The 21,349-nt window shown below is 53.0% G+C and overlaps 1 protein-coding gene across 1 annotated transcript in view; it reads left to right on the forward strand.

The window, feature by feature from the left end:
- PPP1R2 (protein phosphatase 1 regulatory inhibitor subunit 2) overlaps positions 1-18,258 on the forward strand; it is a 20,396-nt gene extending 2,138 nt beyond the window's left edge. The window contains exons 2-6 of the mRNA XM_015429068.1: positions 396-503; positions 10,753-10,830; positions 12,545-12,645; positions 13,767-13,949; positions 16,884-18,258. Coding sequence (XP_015284554.1) covers positions 396-503; positions 10,753-10,830; positions 12,545-12,645; positions 13,767-13,949; positions 16,884-16,951 — 538 coding nt within the window. The 3' untranslated portion in view covers positions 16,952-18,258. The remainder of the gene's footprint in view (positions 1-395; positions 504-10,752; positions 10,831-12,544; positions 12,646-13,766; positions 13,950-16,883) is intronic.
- The last annotated feature ends 3,091 nt before the right edge of the window (positions 18,259-21,349 follow it).

Here is a 21,349-nt window from a genome sequence, read left to right on the forward strand (position 1 = left end):
CCCCCCCGGCTGGAAGGAGAGAGGCCGCCCCCCCAGGCCTTCTCCGGGAGGGGGGAGGCCAAAGTCCTCCTCCTCCTCCGGCAGGGGCTCCCTTTCCCTCACGCCTCCTCCGCAGAGGAGAAGGGCCACGCAGTGCTTCAGGCCCCCCAACCCTCCGGAGATCCGGACGCGGCCGGCACACTGGGGCCGCCCCTCGGGAGAGGGGGGGGGGGGGAGCGCCGCCCGGGGTGGCCAGGCTCTTCTGAAGCCCCCCCCCTCCCGGGGTGGCTTCTGCTGCTCTCCCGGGTGAGTCCCTGAGCGGGAGGGGAGGGGGAGGGCCGGGGGTCGCTGCTGGCCAGCGTGGAGGGTGGACTGACGGGCACTCCCCACCCCACCCCAATTCTCCCCCACGGCAGCAAGAAGAGCCAGAAGTGGGACGAGATGAACATCCTGGCCACCTACCATCCTGCCGGCAAGGACTACGGCTTGATGAAGATTGACGAGCCCAGCACGCCCTACCACAGGTACGGTGGCATCATGGCCTCTCCCAGAAGCCCGAAGCCAGCAACGGCACTCCGCGGTCCAGCGTTCCCTCTAAGCGGAGTTGGTGTGAGCTAGCTCACAGGTTTTTAGCCTCCGGCTCACACATGACATTTCTGCCTTGGCTCAGCAAGGAGGGCTCCGGAGCAAATGAATTTATGCCGTAGCCAAATGGCTCGCTCACAGCTTTCATGCCGGTAGCTCACAAAGTAGGATTTTTGTTCACAAGACTCCACAGTTTAGAGGGAGCATTGGTCAGCACCACAGCAGGTCAGTTTCCAAGTGTAAAACAACTCAGCATTCCAGTTTTTCCGGAAGATTGTCTGTGATGACGCTTTCCGCTCACCTCTGGGCAGCCCTTTCCAAAGGCCTGGGGCGGCCACTGAAAGGACCGGGGGCGTGAGCTGGCATTGCCTCCTTCATGCTGGGGGCGGTGGCCGGCCCCAGTTCTGCCGAGGGTTGGGGTTTTTCCCCTTCAAGGGCAGGTCCCACTGGAGAGGCAGCCCGGCCAGTGCAGAACTCCTAGTTCTCAAGCAGGATGTAAGCAAAGGGGAGGCATTCCTAGCAAATGTGACTGGCTGACTTCTCTGCCTGCAGAACTGGGTTCAGGAATGCCTCCCAGACTTTTAGCCTCCAGGTACACCACTCAGTGGTGGTACACTCACCCTTCCCAGGAGATCCCTGGGGCACCCCACGTATTAACTCCCAGGGGACCACTGACACATCTCCCCCCATCGCTCTTTGCATTTTGCCATGAAGGGGAAAAAATTAGTGTCCTTTCAGGGTTATGTCTCCAATGTCCATCTGGCGTGCCACGTGATGCAGAAGGATCTCGTGGTCTGCTGTATTCTATGCCACCGACAGATCTGACAAGATTAGCAGCAAAGCATCGCCTCTCTCCGGCTGCATATGCAGAGTGTCTCCCAGATCCCCTGATGCCACATCTTTGTCCCAAAGGCGGGCTGGGAAGGGCACGGGAGTCATCCAAGAGGACTTTGCCACTACCTGGTCGGCCATCTTGCCCTGCAAGGATTGGCAAAAAGGCCACCCATAACCAGTGTTCCCTCTAAGCTGAGTTAGTTTGAGCCAGCTCACAGTTTATTAGCCTCCGGCTCAAAGATTTTTGTCTTAGCTCAGGAAGGATGGCTCCAGAGCAAACTAATTTATGCAATAGCCAAATCACTTGCTCAGAACTTTAATGCCAGTAGCTCACAAAGTAGAATTTTTGCTCACAAGACTCCACAGCTTAGGGGGAACATTGCCCATAACTGGCTGGATCATTCACTGGCAAGGAGGGCTTTTTTGCTAATGGTCGAAGAACTGTTGAACTGTTTCCTTCAAATATTGTGGGAAGTACTCCTTTGCTAGGGAACTGAAGCACCAGAAACTTCTGTTTCGCTTTTTGCAATTTAATTAACAAGGATGAATGTGGCTCTGACTTGCAGGAAGCAACGTTTGTTGCAGTAGGGGAGTGTAAAATGTCTTGAATTACGCCCCGGGGACCCAAATCTCTTTCTCAGGGAAGTGACTAATGAACTGCTGAAATTGCCAGCTGAGTGGAGATGAGTTTCTTGCAAGGAGAGACCCGTTTGCCCAGCTGCCAAGAAGGGGCCAGGTGGGTGCTCTAGATTATTAAGTTGCATGCCACTGAATACAGCTCTTTCAAGAGCTCAGACTGTTCAAAGAGCCTCACCTACAAATAATACCGAATTGCCAGAAGCAACCTCAAAACCATAATACAGCAATTGTGGGAATGATTAAGCTCCACCAAGTGCAACGAGCTACTGGCACATGAGGGGAGAGGTGAATATGGTGAGGCGGTGGAATGCCCTGTGTGGGGTGAGCCCTCACACACGCATGCACGCCCCCCGCCCACTGGGACCACCTTTATAACTCCCGTGGTCTGGTCTTGCCAGCATCCTTCAGGGAGACTAAAGGATGCTTCTGCCACGTCTGCTGCCCAAGCTATAGTACTGCTGGAGTCCAAGCTGGACCGGACGAGGGAGGTTTCATCTGCAAAGGATCTCACAGAAACATCACTGCCCACATCAGATTCCAGCTCAGCCAGCGGATGCCTCAGCATTGCCAGGCTACTGGCAATTTTGGATGACTGAGCCAGGTGTGAGTCTGCTGACGCTGCGGCTGCAGGAAAGAGAGGCTTCTTCACTGCTGCCTCAGAGGCTTTCTTTCAAATGAGGCTCTGTTTCTGATTCGGTTTGAGTCTGCTTCTGTCAGTGCTCTGAAGGTCTTCCAACCTTTTTTAGCTCCCTTAGCTCATCAGTAAACAAGGTCCCACACTCTTCAGCCTTTCCCAGAGGAAGGGTGCTCCAACCCCTTAATAATTTTGGCTGACCTCTTCTGTACTTTTCCCAGCTTTGCATCCAACACCACCGTGCACAGTATGTCGTGTTCCCGGCATGGGCGCAATGGAGCTGACCACCACCAGGGCATTCCAGTACTGCCCCTGTTCTCAGTGTCCTTCTTGATCACCCCCACCATGGAGTTTGCCTTTTTCATTAGCTGCCACGTGGTGGGTCGGCCTTTTCGTTGGGCTGTGAGTTGTAGCCCCAAGATCACTTTCAGTGTTCTTCTCAGTCAGGTCGCGGTTCAGAACCGATCCACAGTATATTTACAGTTAGCATGTTTGTTCTCGTGTGGATCACCTTCCACTTACCAGGACTGTCCTTCACTTGCCATGTTGTTGTCCCCTCGCCCGCTTTAGAGAAATCCTCTTGTACTGCTTCACAATCTTAAATAATTTGGTATCACCTGCAAATTTAAGAACATAAGAGATGCCAATGTTGGATCAGGCCAAAGGCCCATCCAGTCCAACACTCTGTATCCCACAGTGGCCAGAAATACCAGTGCCATCAGGAGGTCCACCAGTGGGGCCAGGACATTAGAAGCCCTCCCACTGTTGACCCCCCCCAAGCACCAAGATGACAGAGCATCACTTGCCCCAGAGTCCCTATCTATACCTTGTGGCTAATAGCCACTGATGGACCTCTGCTCCATATGCTTATCTAATTCCCTCTTGAAGCCGTCCATGCTTGTAGCCGCCACCACTTCCTGTGGCAGTGAATTCCAAGTGTTAATCACTCTTTGGGTGAAGAAGGACTACCTTTTATCCGTTCTAACCCGACCGCTCAGCAATTTCATGGAGTGCCCACGGGTTCTTGTATTGTGAGAAAGGGAGAAAAATACCTCTTTCTCTACCTGCTCTTTCCCATGCATAATCTTATAAACCTCAATCATGTCACCCCTCAGTCGTCGTTTCTCCAAGCTAAAGAGCCCTAAGCGCCTTAACCTTTCCTCATAGGGAAAGTGTTCCAACCCTTTTATCATTCGAGTTGCTCTTTTCTGCACTTTTTCCAAAGCTATAATATCCTTTTTAAGGTGTGGTGACCAGAATTGCACACAGTATTCCAGATGAGGTCGCACCATTGATTTATATAGGGGCATTATGATATTGGCTGATCTGTTTACAATACCCTTCCTAATAATCCCCAGCATAGCATTGGCCTTCTTTATTGCAGTCACACACTGTCTCGACATTTTCAGTGAGTTATCTACTACAACTCCCAGATCTCTCTCTTGATCAGTCTCTGCCAGTTCAGACCCCATCAACGTGTATTTATATTTAGGATTTTTGGCTCCAGTGTGCATCACCTTGCACTTGGCCACATTGAACCCCATTTGCCATGTTGACGCCCACTTGCCCATCCTTGACAGATCCCTTTGGAGTGCCTCACAATCCTCACTGGTTTTCACCACCCTGAACAACTTCGTATCATCCGCAAATTTAGCCACTTCACTGCTTACTTCCAACTCCAAATCATTAATGAAACTCCAAATCAAATTTGGCTATTACAATGCTCATCCCCAGTTCCAAATAATTTCTGAACAGATTAAATGGTACTGGTCACAGTACCGATCCTTGTGGGACCCCCCCCCCCCGCTTCTCTTCCCTCTCTTGTATAGACTGTTTATTCCTACTCTCCTTCCTGTTTAACCTTTTTTTTAAAAAAAAAAACTCAGAAGAGGAGTTGCTGTCTGATTCCTTGACGGATAAACTTAATCATAGTTCTTGGTTGAGTTACTTTGTTAAAAGGCTTTTGGAAGTCCAAGAATGTGACGTCTGCTGGATTGTCCTTGTCCAGGTGCTTGTTCGCTTTCTCAAAGAACTCCAGAAGGTTGGTGGGCCGCAGAGGACTGATTCTGGTGCTGTGCCATTGCCAGTTTTGTTAGGCCACGTCTGCCTACAAGTACAAAGCTCTTACCAAGAGACGGCGATCGTTCTTGGCTGAGCCTGTTGTTGTTATTGTTGTTCAGTCGAACAGTCGAGTCCGACTCTTCGCAACCCCATGGACCAGATCACACCAGGCCCTCCTGTCCTCCGCCGTCCTCCGGAGTTTGCTCAGTTTCATGTCCGTTGCATCCATGACACAGTCTAACTGTCTCATCCTTTGCCGTCCCCTTCTTCTTTCACCTTCAGTCCTTCCCAGCAGCATCAGGGTCTTCTCCTCCAGCGAGGGCTCCCTTCTCATTGGGTGGCCAAAGTCTTTGAGCTTCAGCTTCAGTCTCTGGCCTTCCAGGGAACAGTCAGGGTTGATTTCCTTTTAGGATTGGCTGAGTCTGAAGGGCAGCAAATGGCTCCACGAACGAAACAAAGAATGCTGCCTTCCCATCACCTCAGCAAGTCCTTGATTCCCTTGGGCTGCCACGTCCCCAGCCCCCCCACAGCTTTAAGGGAGAGTGGGAGCTCTGCTTTTGGGGCAAGGTCAGCTGACCAGAATGCCTTGCAGTGTAACATTTCCGGAAATCTTGGGGCCGTGGGGGGAAAAGGTTCTTGTCTAGGTTTTTTTTGGGGGGGGGGGATTGGGAAAAATTGAGATATATGTAACACTTACTGTCCTGTCAAACCTAAACTAATTTTACTGCTTTAACATAATAAAGCACACAATTTATGGATTACTTAGTGTATAAATTCGCAATATTTGACTTATTTATGGAATTTAAAAGTTATAAATTTATAACTTTTGTAAGTGATAAGTTTGTACAAGCAAAATTGCAAAAATTCTCAGTCCTTCAGCGAGAACTGCCAGCTGGTGCCCCCTCTGCTGCTTTGGCGCGTGTACCTTGATTTTTGCTACCTGAAAAGTAGAAAAAGTAGGAATTACACAAGCTACAGTCATTCAATTATAAGTATAGTGTTATATTGGAACTTGATAAGTTGAAACTCGTAGCTTTCGATAACTGTATGTGCACATCCAGCTGTAGGCCAGGTGGATGGTGTGTCTTCCTCCTGCTTTGGCTGCTGGTTAGGCAGAACTCAGTTCTCAGTGAAACTTCCAGAGTTTTCCTCTGCGACTTTTGTGCAGCTTCTGTCCTACCGTGTTCTGCCCCATATTCTTCTGATCTTTTTTTCAGTCCACCAAGATAGGGCAAGAAGCTCTTTGTTGCTGGGACTGTGGGTATACCTGTCACAATGGTTTGAGGGAAAGGTAAAAAGGTCAGCCCCAAGGGAAGAGTCAAGCCAAAAGGACAACCGTTGAGAAGCAATGAAAGCCCTACATGCCCCCCCCTCCCTACATGAAGATTAGGTGCAGAATTCAAGAGCTGTATGTGTCTACAGCAGGCCCACCCTGTTTTTTAACTCATTTCACTCATCCTAAAAGAGATAATATTTCATAGGAGCTTTTTTCAGTACTCCCCCAAATTTCCAATTTTTCCATTGAACAAAGGGCCTGGAAAAAAACCCAGGGGAATCCCCCCGCCCCAGCCTTAGCACCTCTAGGGTACCTTCAAATGGTGTGAAGATGATCAGCTACCTGGATAAGCACTGTGCATCCATGCTGAGGTGTGGTGAAGGCCAAGTGGATTTTTGTTAATTGGAAAAGTTGGGAAAGGTGTGGTTTTTCTAAATTTGGTAACACTTTAAATTGTACTTTGCAAAATGTTCTTTGAAGTATTGAAATGTTTGGAAGTTGTTGAGAATTTCTGTTATATAATGCTTTCATTTCCATGCACAATAAATACTTTTGAGGGGTATTTTGTGTGTGTGTGCGCGTGCGTGTGCCCGGATGTCATGGCGACCTCTGGCGACTCCTACTGCAGCATGGAGGACGTTCAGAGAAGTGGCTTGATAGCCTGCCTCTGCCTCCCGGCCCTGATATTCTTTGGAAGTCTCCCATCCAAACACTTGCTAGGGCCAGCCCTGCTTAGCTTCCGAGATCTGGCTATCCAGGCCTGGGTGCATAATAAATACTTTCAGTGGGAAGTTTCAAATGGTTAATAAATAGTTTCAAAATTAATACCATTGTTGTTTGTTTCCGGTTGTGTACGTGGGATGGAACGTAGTCACCCTGCAACAGGAATGGAGTGGATGTGTGCGATACAAAATGATCCCATAAACATGCTGCATGCACTGCCAGGGCTCTCTTGGCCTCGGGAGAAAGAGTTGGATAACGAGGGATGTGAAGGCAGTCCCGTGTGGGGCTTTGCTCGTACCTTTTGTTGGGAAATGAAAACTCACACGATCTGTGGCCTTTTGTTGTTGTTGTTCAGTCGCACAGTCGAGTCCAACTCTTCGCGACCCCATGGACCATCTCCCGCCAGGCCCTCCTGTCTTCCGCCGTCCTCTGAAGTTGGCTCAATTTCATGTTCGTTGCATCGATGACACTGTCTAACTATCTCATCCTTTGCCGTCCCCGTCTTCTTTGTCCTTCAATCTTTCCCAGCATCAGGGTCTTTTCCAGTGAGTGCTCCCTTCTCATTTGGTGGCCAAAGTATTTGAGCTTCAGTTTCATTATCTGGCCTTCCAGGGAACAGTCAGGGTTGATTTCTTTGAGGATTGACTGATTTGTTCTTCTTGCAGTCCAAGGGACTCTCAAGAGTCTTCTCCAGCACCATAGTTCAAAAGAATCTATTCTTCGGCGCTCGGCCTTCCTTATAGTCCAACTCTCGCAGCCATACATGACTACTGGGAATACCATTGCTTTGACCATGCGGACTTTTGTTGGCAGGGTGATGTCTCTACTTTTTATCATGCTGTTTAGGTTCGCCATCGCTTTCCTCCCAAGGAGCAGGCGTCTTTTAATTTCATGGCTGCAGTCACAGTCTGCGGTGATCTGGGATCCCAGGAACGTGAAGTCTGTCACTACTTCCACGACTTCCCCTTCTATTTGCCAAGGAGTGATGGGGCCGGATGCCATGATCTTAGTTTTTTTGATGTTGAGCTTCAAGCCCACTTTTGCGCTCTCCTCTTTTACCCTGAGCAAGAGGCTCTTGAGGTCCTCTTCACTTTCTGCCATCAGAGTGGTATCGTCTGCATATCTGAGGTTGTTGATCTTTTCCCCAGCAATCTTAATTCCCGCTTGTGATTCATCCAGGCCAGCATTTCGCATGATGTACTCTGCATATATATTAAATAAGCAAGGCGACAATATACATCCTTGTCGTACTCCTTTTCCTATGCTGAACCAATCAGTTGTTCCATATCCGGTTCTAACTGTCGCTTCTTGGCCCTTATACAGGTTTCTCAAGAGACATGTGAGGTGGTCTGGTACTCCCATCTCTTTAAGGACCTGCCATAGTTTGTTGTGATCCACACAGTCAAAAGCTTTAGCATAGTCAATGAAGCAGAAGTAGATATTTTTCTGGTACTCTCTTGCTTTCTCCATAATCCAGCGAATGTTGGAAATTTGATCTCTAGTTCCTCTACCTCTTCGAAACCCAGCTTGTACTTCTGGTAGTTCTCTATCCACGTACTGTTGAAGCCTAGCTTGTAGGATCTTGAGCATGACCTTGCTAGCGTGTGATATGAGTGCAATTGTGCGATAGTTTGAACATTCCTTGGCATTGCCCTTCTTTGGGATTGGAATGTATACTGACCTTTTCCAATCCTGTGGCCACTGTTGCGTTTTCCAAATTTGCTGGCAAATGGAGTGCAGAACTTTAACAGCATCATCTTCTAAGACTTTGAATAGCTCAGCTGGAATACCATCACCTCCACTAGCTTTGTTGTTAGTAATGCTTTCTAAGGCCCATTTAACTTCACATTCCAGGATGTCTGGCTCGAGGTCAGTGATTATACCGTCGTGGTTGTCAAGGACATCGAGGTCTTTCTTGTATAGTTCTTCTGTGTATTCTTGCCATCTTTTCCTAATCTCTTCTGCTTCTGTTAGGTCCCTACCGTTTTTGTCCTTTATCATGGCCAGCTTTGCATGGAACGCTCCCTTGATTTCTCCAACTTTCTTGAAGAGATCTCTAGTCCTTCCCATTCTATTGTTTTCTTCTATTACTTTGCACTGTTCATTCAGGAAGGCCTCCTTATCTCTCCTTGCTGTTCTCTGGAAATCTGCGTTCAGTTGGGTAAATCTTTCCTTTTCGCCTTTGCCTTTCGCTTTCCTTCTTTCCTCTGCTATTTGTAAAGCCTCATCAGAAAGCCACTTTGCTTTCTTACATTTCTTTTTCTTTGGGATGGTGGTGATTGCTGCCTCCTGTACGATGTCACGAACCTCTGTCCATAGTTCTTCAGGCACTCTATCTATCAAATCCAGACCCTTGAATCTATTCTTCACCTCTACTGTATATTCATCAGGGATGCGATCTAGGTCAAACCTGAATGGCCTCGTGGTTTTCCCAATTTTCTTCAGTTTAAGTCTGAATTTTGCAATGAGTAGCTCATGATCTGAACCACAGTCAGCTCCAGGTCTTGTTTTTACTGACTGGATAGAGCTTCTCCATCTTTGACTGCAAATTATATAGTCAATCTGATTTCGGTGTTGCCCATCTGGTGATGTCCATGTGTAGAGTCGCCTCTTAGGTTGTTGGAAAAGGGTGTTCGCTATGACCAGTGTGTTCTCTTGACAAAACTCTGTTAACCTTTGCCCTGCTTCATTTTGCTTTCCAAGGCCAAACTTGTCTTTTATTCCAGTTACCTTTTGACTTCCTACTTTAGCATTCCAGTCCCCTATGACGATGAGGACATCATTTTTTGGTGTTAGTTCTAGGAGGTGTTGTAGGTCTTCATAGAACCGGTCCACTTCAGCCTCTTCTGCATCAGTGGTTGGGGCATAGACTTGGATTACTGTGATGTTGAATGGTTTGCCTTGGAATCGGACAGAAATCATTCTGTCATTTTTGAGATTGTATCCCAGTACTGCCTTTTGCACTCTCTTGTTGACTATAAAGGCCACACCATTTTTTCTACGAGATTCCTGGCCACAGTAGTAGATATAATGGTCTTCTGAGTTAAATTCGCCCATTCCTGTCCACTTTAGTTCACTGATTCCTAGGATATCGATGTTCAGTCTTGCCATCTCATTTTGACCACGTCAAGCTTACCTTGATTCATAGATCTTACATTCCAGGTTCCTATGTAGTATTGTTCTTTGCAGCATCGGACTTTCCTTTCACCATCAGACACATCCACAACTGAGCACGGCAGACTCAGCTTCTTGTTGCTTCTTACACGTCTGTTTCCAAGTTCAGATATTGGCAGCCACTAGGATTATAAGGGCTAAAGATGTCTTAAGCCCCCGAGATTCCCTTAGTGGTCTATAATGTGCACAATCAGTTTCCCCCCGCAAATAACTCATGGCGTTTACTTGTCAGAGCTCTAAAAAGCAGTCCTCTGGCACACATTGACAAGTGGCTCATTTCCTGCCCCTTTGGAAAGAGGTTTCTAATGTCAGATGCAGGCCTTTAAACGTCTCTGGCTTTAGCTGTTTTTTTGTGTGTTGGATCAAAGACTGGTTTGTCCCAGGCTGCAAATTTCTGCTGGTTCTCTGGGGTTTTAATTTAAAAAAAATTATTGTAGTTACAGATTTGTTTGCATTGTTTGGTTCTTTTGTGTATTTTTGTTTTGCATACTGCTATGGGGACTGTCTCCTGCCAACCTAGCAGTTCGAACGCAAGAAACTGCAAGTAGATAAATAGGTACCACTTCGGTGGGAAGGTAACAGCGTTCTGTGCGCTTTGGTGTTTAGTCATGCCGGCCACATGACCACGGAGACGTCTTCTGACAGCGCTGGCTCTTCGGCTTTGAAACGGAGATGAGCACCGTAACCCTAGAGTCGGACTCGACTGGCTTTCGAGCAAGGGAACCTTTACCTTTATGGGGACTGTCAGGTGACCTACTTGAAACAAGAATGTGGAGTACTTTTTTGCTTTTGATCTGTGCAATTTCCGGCACCACTTCTGATGGTATTTCTGTTCTGGCCTCGTTAGAATGGTGGGAGAGGATGAAGACGCTGGCAGCGACACCGAAGGCGGTGAAGGCCTGACGGCAGATGTGCTGGCGACAAAGTAAGTGCTCCCGGGAGCAGGGCGGCTTGACCTTTAAGCCCAGGCCCGCAAGAGGAGCACCCTGCCCTTGGCCTGAGGGAGGCTCCTCCCGTTTCCCCGTCTCTGGCGGTGGCCTGTGGGGGCCCTCCTGCTTGCTCTCTCCCTCTTGGGAGGAACTCACCGGCTTCCCTGGCTTATGCCCCCCCATCCCCCCCCCCGCTGCTCTCTCTGGCGTCCTGACGTGACTCCTCCGGATCCCTCCTCTTCTGCCGGCTCTTTGCCTTTCCTCCTCAGTCCTCATTCCCAACTAGGGTGAATGGCGTTTGCGGGAGAAAGGTGGACTGCACCTGCCCGCCCCGTCCCGTCCCAGCAGATGCTCTCCTGCCGAGCTGCAGCCAGCCGCCCTTCCTCCTCCGCTGCCCTTCCCCCAACTGCTTTCTGAGCAAGGGTGTGCCTGCCGGCCAGAGGAACAGTGACGTCGCCTTGCCTGGCAGCCACGACAGGCAGCCTCCCTGTGACCCAGGAGCCTCATTCCACCCACCCACCCCCGCCTGTCGTGAAGCCCTCGTGGTGGCAGAATCGCCTCTCTTCAGAGACCGATCTCTGTTCCCCTCCCTCCCTCCCTCCCTCCCTCCCTCTCTCCATCTCTCTCTCTCTCTCTCTCTCTCTCTCTCTCTCTCTCCCCCCCCCACGTGAGAACCCTCAGCGAGGTCGCGGTCCTGGGCGCATCGATAGGAATTAAGTCTCTTGGGAGGGGTGGTCGGGGACTGGCTTCTTTGTACGCAGACGCAGAGTAGGGCTGGAAGGGGACCCGGAAGCAACACTGTGTGGTGAGCGATATAGGGCTTGTTTGAGGTGGAGGGCATCCAATAGGAGGAGGAGGAGGTCACCCTGGGGGGGGGGTATTCAAGACCCCGCCTCGTGGGGGGTGGGTCCAGTGGGGAACCCGAGTGTGACCTGCTGCTGTGCTCTTTATCATGCCTGTCCTGAAAGCTGGGTATTTCCCCCCATGCGACTAGACCAGCGGCCGTGGAAGCAGAGCTGGAAGGGACCTCTCAAGGGTCATCTAGTCCAATCCCTTGCACAGTGCAGGAAATTCACAACAACCTCCCCCCGTGACCCCTGCTCCAGGCCCAGGGGAAGGCAGAAAGCCTCCAGGATCCCCGGACTAATCTGGCCCGGAAGAAAATTCCTTCCTGGCTCCAAAGGGACGACTGGCGTCTCCCTCTGGGCATGTCAGAAAGGGCCTCGAGAGCTGAGCACCGAGAGCTCATCCCTTCCTGCCCTCACTCTCAGGACCCGCCTGCACTCGTAGCCTCCCCACTAGATGGTTGGGGTTCACTTTTAAGTGGCCACGCGTGGGCTTAAACCCAGCCATCCTTACTATAGTTGATCTTTCAGAAAAAGCCAGTATAAATAGATTCCAAGGACTTCAGTGTAACCGTCTTGCATTAAAGCCAGCAGTGGTACAGACTGCTCCGCTCCCTGTTTTCTGAGTGGGAGCTGCTGAATCGTCTTGCCAGCCAGCCGGCCAGTGTTACTGTGTTTGCCGCCCCGATGGGGAGGGAGGGGGCTGCTGTCCGGAGGTGCCCGCCGCTCCTCCTGTGGTCTGGGTGCACACAGTTCCATTGGCCCTTGGGGTGGGATTGGGGTCCAGCCGGAACTGCCTGCTGCCTCCCTGGCCTGCGTTGTGGTGGCAGAAGTGGTACCTCCTCCTTGTGATGCATTTGTGCAGGTTAGCAGCCGCAGCAGAAGGGAAGGGACCAAAGATCTTCGCTCGACAAGAGAGCAGCGATGAAGAGGAGGATGAGGAAGAGCTAACTCCGGAAGAGCTCGGTATGTCTTGCCTGCTTGTTGGCCACTGGGCAGGAGCAGGAGGGGGAAACAGCAGGCAGGCTCCTCTTGTGGAGCACGCGGAGAGCAGGAGAGTGGCCACGATTCCCGTTTTCCAGAGGCAGGGGATCCAATTTTGTGTGGGGCCACCAGATGAAGTTCAGAGGGTCGGGTTTGAGTAGTCAGTGGCTCGAGCCCATGGCAGCTGGGTGCCGTCCTTGGCGCACCTTCTCCTCTGTGTATGTTTAGGTCCTAAGAGTGCCAATAAAGTTGCCTTGTCAGGGACAGTATGCTTGTTACATATTGATGACACACTGTCCCTGGCAAGGCAACTTTATTGGCACTCTTAGGACCTAAACTGGAAGGTACATATTATTTCCAGTATATACAACCTCGTCTGACACAAGGCCAGATATATTTGTGGCCCTAAATAGAAACCTTTTGGTGTGTCAAAGACTCCGTTGCTTTGTGTACTATTTGACCTCTGAAAAAGGCTCTTGTGAGCTGAAACGTGTGTATTTGTAACTTGGAACATTTTATGAGGCTTTATTTGGGCCCCTACAAGGTTTTTATATGTTTTTGAAATAAACACTCCTTTGTATACTTACTTATGTTTTTAACTTTTGGCCCTCAATAAGTTTTCTAAACATCCTTTGGAGGTTTGTGCTTAGTTGGTTTAGATCTCCCCCCCTCCCTTTTTCAGGGCTCTGCCTTTGACAGCAGGCGGCTGTGAGGGGGTGTGAACTGGGGTGTGTGTGTGTGAGTGGAAGCCATGAATGGCTCCACTTCCCCTCAGAGGAGAACAGAGTTCGAGTCCAGCCAGGCACCTCTGGGTGTCAGCGTCCGTGTGCCCGCAGCACACTTCCTCAGATACCGACCGGAACGGAATTTCTTCAGCCATTTTGTTTCACTGTACCTGAAGAGGTGTGCTTGTCTACGAAAGCTTCTACCTCGAATGAAACTTTGTTGACCTTAAAAGGTGCCTGGCTGGACTCCAGCTGTGTCCTGCTGTTTCAGACCGACACGGCACCCCCCCCCCCCGGGGGGGGGGGGCCGGGCCGTGGCTTTGGGGGTGAGTGTGAGGAGGAGGGGAGGAGGCCATGACTGAGTTCTTGTGTCTGCAGAAAAAAAGAGGCAGTTTGAGATGAAGAGGAAGATGCACTATAATGAAGCTCAGAACATCAAACTTGCCAGACAGCTGATTGAGAAGGAACTGCGGGGTGATGCGGCCCCTGAAGAGGAGGAGGAAGATGAGGATGAAGAGATGACGGACGCGGCAGGCTCAGGACGAATGAGCCCGGAACTCGGTGAGCTCTTTATTCTCAAAGCGCGTACAAAGAAAGAACGCCCCCCTTGCTGCTGCTGCTGCGGCCGGGGAGGGCAGGCGGTGTGGGTGCCGGGGAGGGTCGTTTCCAGGCTGCTCGGTGCTGGCGTAGGCCTGCATTCTTCCGGCCCGCACCCCTCTCTCGGTCCGTGTCACTAAGCCTTGGGCCCTCGGTGCTCTTGGTTCTGCCGGGCCAGGAGTTCGCACCCCGGCCATCTCCCGAGCAGGTCTTGTCTTGGCATTCGCTCTCTGGGCAACTGAGCTGTCTCTTCTGGACAGTCTGCAGCCAGCTTGGCTTCTGTGCGGCAGACAACACGCGGGACCCTCTTCTCTCTGAGCTGGAAGGGGAGGCCTGAGCTGAGAGGTTGTGGCAGTTCTGGTCCCCCCCCCCCCGGAAGGCAGGCCGGGGGGGGGGGGGGGGGGGTGTGTGGAGTGGTGGGGAATGCACGGAAGTCCCTGCTGCCCCCACTCAGAGGCAGAACGTCTGTGTCTGCACCGAAGGCTGACCGGTGGCTGCTTCCTGAGGGTCCCCCTGCCCCCCACCCCGGTTCACGTTTGTATTTACGTTCCAGGTGCAGCTCCCGGCAGCCGGAACGTATCCTTCTGCTTCACCTTTAACTGAGTCCGCTTGCGTCTTAAGCATGACCATTTGGAGAGGGAAAGAACTTTCTCTTCCAAGCCCCTCCCTCCCTCCCTCCCTTGGCTCCAGCCCTGGGAGCACCCGTGGTGGCGTGAATAAACTGAGCACTTTCTCCTGAGAAGCTGATGGGTGGATGTCCGTTTGTGGTGGGTGTTGTTGCCGTCAGGTCACAGCTGACTTTTGGTGACCCCTGGTGGGGATGTCAAGGCAAGAGGGGTCGCCACCCTGGTCCGCCTTGGAGGTCTCCCACGCAACTGCTAGCCCGGGCTGGCCCTGCTTAGCTTCGGCGCCCTGGAGAGACTGGGCTCGCGGAGACTAAGAATACGTCTGGCCCGCCTTAGCCAGGCCTGCTGCTTGGCACAGAGAGGACTTTGTAGCGGCCACTGGGGTTGTTGGGGTTTCCCTCCGTGTCTCTGCTTGGCATGCCGTGGCCTTGGTGCCGTGCCTGGCGTATCCTTCTGCGCCTAGAAAGGGCGGCAGCTTGTTTGTCAGAAGTGGGCTTAACTGGGAAACTGGGCTGGAGCAGGCACTGGGGACGCTGGAGGGGCCGGTGGAGGTGGTGCGGCCGCCCAGAGCAGTGTGATTGGGGTTAGGGTTAGGCAGGCGGATGGATGACAGCAGGGTCAAAGGGTACAATGAATAAAGTTTTAAAAATATAAAACGATTAAAAATGTATCACCGTTAAAAACTACCCGCTATCAAGCAGGGTCGGATGTGTGGATGGTGGTGGCACGGCTGGAGCAGAACTTATCAGCTGCCCCCCAAAAAGAGCAGCCATGCATGCCCTGCGGAACCGGGGGAGGTCCCACAAGGCGCACACCTCTTCAGGCGGCTGGTTCCACAGGGCGATGGGGGCCACTGACCGAGAACACCCTTGCCTTTGTTGATTGACACCACGCGGACAAGTTGTGGAGTGTGTGCGCTTCTCGGGTGTGAAGAACGCCATCTTTTGGTACGCGCCTGTGTGCCGGCTTCTCTTTTCCCACCGCTTCTGGCTTGTGGCCGCCTCTTCTAGGATGGGTGTGCCCGGCCACGGACTGCCCTCTGGCGCGGGCTAGGTGAGGAGGAGGAGGCCAGGAGGGATCTTGTAGGGCTAAAGGGCAAATGGGCCAGTCCTTTGGGTGGTGATCACCTCCAATGGTCACTGGTGGTTTGTTTTTTTAATTTCAGGCACGGGGTTTATCTGCTTTTGTGTGCTTCCAATATAAAATGGTCTGCCTATGAAAGGGAAAAGGGTGGTTTATTTCAGACAAATATTACTTCTTAAGTATCTTTTTCATGCCTTTCCATAAAATGATCTTCGCGGTTGCTCACTATAGAAAGGTGAAGCATCATGTCAAGTCTTACAGCAACTGCTGTGTAAGGGATGCTGTCAGTCTCCCCCCTTTCTGTTTCCTTCTGTAATGGGGGGGGGGGCCTTCAAGAGGGAATTAGATAAGCATATGGAGCAGAGGTCCATCAGCCACAAGGTAGAGATAGGAACTCTCTGTCTGGGGCAAGGGATGCTCTGTCTTCTTGGTGCCTGGGGGGTGGGGTTCAACGGTGGGAGAGCTCCTGGTGTCCTGGCCCCACTGCTGGCCCTCCTGGTGGCCCCTGGTATTTCTGGCCCCTGTGTGACAGACAGAGTGTTGGACTGGAGGGGCCACTGGCCTGACCCAGCATGGGCTTCTCTCTTGTGTTCTTATGTCAGGGGGCGGTCCTCTCTGTTTGGCTGGGCAGGGAGCTCTGGCATTGCGTGTTGGCTCCTCACCTGTGGCACAAGCTGTCTGGCAGAGGAGCCTGGGAGGCAGCCCCGTTGGCTGCAGTCCCATTCCCCCCCCCCCGCCGCCATGGGTCGGTGCCCCTGAGTGTGGGTGGGGCGCTGATGCTGTCAGGGAAGGCAGCGGAAGGAGCGCTCTGAACCCCCTTCCCCATTCAGCACGTCTGACATTTCTTGGAGGCTGAATTCAGCGCTGCTCAGAACTCTTGTGGATTGACTGATAAAATTGGTCCGAGGTGTTGGGGAGGACTTTGGTTCCACCCGAGTCCGGTGCATTCTTGGGGCCTCTCTGGATCCCAGGGGGGAGCAAGAATCCCTGTGCCTCTTTTTCAGTCCTCTGGAAGGAAGGTGGGTTTCCCTTCCGCTGTGTTCAGGTAACAAGGGCGCACCTCTAGGTGGTGGAGAGACTTGGTGGCTCTGCTCCTCCTGGCACGGCCAGAAGAGGTGATGCGGCTTTGTGAGGCGAGCAATAAGCATTCCCTCCTGAGAAACTGTGTCTGCTCTTCTCTTTCCTGCAGCGCCTGCGCCGGCTGATTCACTGGAGAACGTGGCACATGGCCGAGAAGAAGTCTGCTCGGGACTCTAACGGCTCCTCCTCGGGCCGTCTCTCTGTATTCACTGCTTCACTGCTCGGCAGTTTTGGCTCAAGGACTGAGGGGCATATCCGCTCTGACTTTTGTATTGCCAAGAAGGGTGGGGACTGCTGGCGCTGGTCTGTTGGGCAGGTGGAGACTCTGCTGAGCTGGCTTATTCTTGTGCCTCTTCGCAGGGGAAGACCCCGTCTGTCGTCTCTGTCACCTGCAGAAGAATCTGGTGACCTTGGCACTGGTGGCCTCCTTGGCACATCCATGTTGCTCCTCTTTCTGATTCTGAAACATGCAAAACAGCCACTCGGGTGTTCTGTTTTGTTCTTTTTTAAGGGGTTGCATGGCTCGGAAGGGCTGGTGGCATCGATGTGCCAAACTGTACAGCCAAGAATAATTGCACATGTTCGAACTTCTCGGCAGTTTGCAAAATCTACTAAAGAAGGGATTAGATGAATAGAGTAGTTCTCCTTTTTGGTAGAGTTTTCTAGCGCGCACCCCCCACCCCCACCCCACCCTTGTTAATCAGGCCAGGTGGTATGGCACCGAGGTGTTCTGCTCAGCTGGCTTCGTAAGAGAAGGGTGCTGCATTCATGTTGGTGGCTAAGAACGGAGACTGCTTTTGGCATGATCTGCGTGGTTCCCGGGCCCTCCCCTCCCCCCCCCGCTTGGTGTGGGATAATCCAAGTCCGAACACGGTGGGAAGACTTCAACATGCAGCCTTGCTTTGTCCCTCTGTTCTGTGTGTGGTGGGCTTGGGTTTAGACTTCTGCTTTGTGGCTGCTGCTTCTTCTTCATCATGCTGTTCCATCCAGCCCCGTGCGCTGCCCGAGAATCCCTTGGACTTGTGCTCTGCCACTTGGGCGAGCCCCTCTGGCCCATGTTGACAAACGCCCCTCGCTCAGATGATCCCCCGGTCCTCTCTGCTCCTCAGGGGGGCTGGTGGCCTCTTCTCTCTTTCTTCCTGTGTTAGTGGGCTTGGCCAGTCCAGCTCTTAGAGAAGCTGCAAGGAGCACTGGGGCGGGGGGAGGCTGAAGGACTTCGTGTTGCAGACCCCCCGGGTGGTGGCGTCTGACTGGAGGAGGGCAGGCCTTTGCAAAGGAGAGCTGGGGGTTTGGTTTCATGCTCATTCTAAGTACACACGCGTGCACACACACACACACACACACACACTCCCGCGTGTCAAAGGCTCTGCTTTGGCTCTTTGTTCCTTGGATTTGGTTGGGATTTGGTATGTTGACAGCTCCATACGGTTTTATGGATCTACTTTAAGGTGACATTGTTTACCGTTTGTGTGTGTGTGAAGTTTGAATAAAATACTGAAACTCATATAAGCCCCCTGGGTTCTCTGTACTCTAGGGGAGAGCCAGTGTGGGGTAGTGGCTAAGAGCAACGGACTCTCATCTGGAGAACCGAGGGGCTTGATTCCCCCCCCCCCGCGGCTCCACACGAAGCCTCCTGGGTGACCTTGGGCCAGTCACCGTTCTCTCTGAACTCTCTCACAAGGTGTGGGGAGAGGAAGGGAAGGAGATTGTAAGCCGTAGAGTATAAAACCCAACTCTCCTCTTCTTCTTCTGGGGCAGGTACAGAGTGGGGGCCGCTAAAAGCGTAGAAAATGACAGTATTGCAGCGAGGTGACCCTTTCCCCCAATCACCCAGTCTGTGCCAGAGGGAGAAAGCAAGGGAGCCGCCTTGCGCCTTGAAGACTGGCCCGCAAGCCAAGGAAAGGCTAAGGCCCCTCGCTCACTGCTTTCCTCCAGTCAAAGACCAGACCTCGTAGGGCCCGTGGTCATCCGTAGGTGGAGGCCTCATCCTTGGGACCAGAGGGGAGGTTGACCTCTGCCTACCTCAGCCTCCCCAGGCCCGCGGGGCTGCCTGCTCTCGCCTCTCTCGCCGGTGGGCTGTCGGTCCAGTGTGGCACAGGCTCCCCCTGCAGCCACTAGCATAGATGGCAGCAGTGGCATGTGACGGGCATGCTTCCTGAAGTTGTCTCTCTCCTCTCCTTCTGCAGGGGCTTTCGGCCTCTTCTGTCCTTGCTCTGGGGGGGGGGGGGGCATGCTGCTGTGAGAAGAGGCAACGGGAAGGTGCTGCTGGGATGGTGCCTCTTGGTCTGGCAGGGGGAAGCAGAAGGGGCCTCCCGGGGGTTTCCCCACAGCTGCAGCCTGGTCCTCATAGGGTAGTGACCGCTGCTTCACGCCCAGAAGAGAGCTGAGCCAATGGGGGGGGGGGGAGGGTCCCCTGGGGGCTGCTACTGTCCCAGTCCCCATTGGCCTCCCCAGATCTCTTGCAGGCGTCCCGAGCTTTCTGAGCTGAAAGCGGCTGGTGATTGGTCCCCACGGGCTGCCACAGGAGGAGGCTGCTGGTGGTGGAGGAGGAGGAGGAGCCAAGCACAACCCCTCTTCTTCCCCTCTGCAGAAGAATCCCACGGCAGCCATGCCAGACGCGTGAAGTGAAGGCGCCTTGTTCCAAGTCAAGCCACTGATCTGTCAAGCTCAGAGTTATGGGTGCATGGAGGGAAATGGGGCCCAGCCACTGGGAGGCCCGCCAGCATGGAGGACGAAGGCTTCAGTTTCGGAACACTTCCTGGCTCCCGGGACTCCTGAGAGCTCCCTCTCCGCTTGGCAGGGGGTCGGGGTCACAAACACCACGCCTCCATCCCTCTCGGTCCCTCCGCCTCCTGGTCTACCCAAGTCAAAACCGGCAGGCATCCCACTGAAATTTCTCTTGGGCTTCCAATATGAGTATGGCGGGGGGGGGGGCTGTTTTTAAAAAACCTTTTCCTGTAAAAAAAAAAAAGATTACCAAAGCTTGTTTCTTCTTAATGGAGAGGAATAAAAAGAAGGAATTCTCTGTGTGTGTGTGTGTGGGGGAAAGACAGGAGAAATTAAATTGAGGAGGTGAGAGAAGGGGCCACGATGGAGCCACCTGATGACCCAGGACAACCTGGCTGCGTCTGCTGTGGCACAACGCGTGTAAATAATACAAACGGTGGGCAAACATTCGAGTTGCCTCAAACTCTTCATCAGACCAGAGGTTACACAATAAAAGAACTTTAAAGTCATGCCAGCCTCTGCCGACTGGCGGGGTGTGCCTAGGACGCCCACTGGCTGCCCATCCGTCAAGGCTCCCCCCTCACAGGGGCTCCTCACGGCCTGGGGCCTCCCTATCTGCCAGGCAGGCTCTCCGGTGCTGCTCTGCAAGTGGGCGAGATCCCCCCCCCCACTGCCCATTCTCCGTGGCCTCCTCTTCTTCTTGTGGAACTGCTGCCTGGGGGGGGGGGGTGTGCCTCAGGGGGCCGGCAAGGCTCCCAGGCTTCTGCCAGTCTGCAAATGAGGAAGAACACGGCATCGCTCAGGAGGGCCCAAAGGTTAAGAGGGCTGTCTTAGAACTGACTGTGCCCGTGAAGCTGCCTTCTACTGGATCAGACCGTCGAGGTCCCTCCGGGTACTCAGCCTGGCAGCAGCTTTCCAAGACCTCGGGTGGAAAAGGGTCTTTCCCATCACCTCCCGCCTGGCCCTTTGAACCGGGGGCCTTCTGTGCGCCCAGCAGAGGCTCTTCTGCTGAGCCGCAGCTCCTTGGTCAGTGGTTCAGGAGGGTGCCGAAAGGAAAGGGATGGGACCGTGACCCACACGACTGCACACATGATGCGATTACCCTGCCCTCACTGCCTTGTTGTGGTTTTCCTTTCACGGTCTAATCATGACACTTTTGTTTCCGATGTCTGCAATCCTCGTCCTGTTGCACTGCTGACTGCGCTGACTGAGGCGGGTGCAGTCCCCGTGAGGAAGGTGGACTCTCAGGGGAATCCGGTGGCTTCAGGCGGCGGTAGGCCTGGGGCCCTCAAAGGAAGAGGTACCCAAACCAGCCCCCCCCCCCCAAGCGCTCCTAATCCCAGCGTGACTGTGAAGCCCCTTCTTCTCGGGCAGGCCATGGTGCTCAAGAGAGAGGGGGGGGGGATTTGCCAGGCTGCAGGGGCTGGCCAGCCGGCCTCCTTCTGTTCCCCCCCCCCCGCCGTCCTTGCTCTTTCCAGGGGCCTCTCCTGTCCCTCCGGGCTGGCTGGGCTCAGCGGCCATGCAGGCAGAGGAGTGGTTCAGAGAGCGGTGCCCGTGGTCCCAAAGCGGAGTCCAGCATGGAGGGAGGGATGGCCAGCCACACCGAGGCCCTTCCTCCATGGAGGCCATTTACACGGGCGGGCCTCTTTGGGGAGTTCCTCAGAAGGCTTCCTCGGGCCACCTGGGGCGAAGCAAGGAAGCCTCGGAGGCCTGTTCAAGGCTCTGGGTTCAAGCGCCCCCTTTGCCAGGCTGTGGGGTGGTGGGGGTGAGCCGGGGCCGGACTCTCCCCTCGCCTGGGGTTAAAGGGCGGCGGGGGGGGGGAGCCTTTCAGCGCAGCCGTCGTTCCTT

The sequence above is a fragment of the Gekko japonicus genome, unplaced genomic scaffold (genome assembly GCF_001447785.1).
Source record: "Gekko japonicus isolate JY-2015 unplaced genomic scaffold, Gekko_japonicus_V1.1 scaffold1727, whole genome shotgun sequence".
Lineage (NCBI taxonomy): Eukaryota > Metazoa > Chordata > Lepidosauria > Squamata > Gekkonidae > Gekko > Gekko japonicus.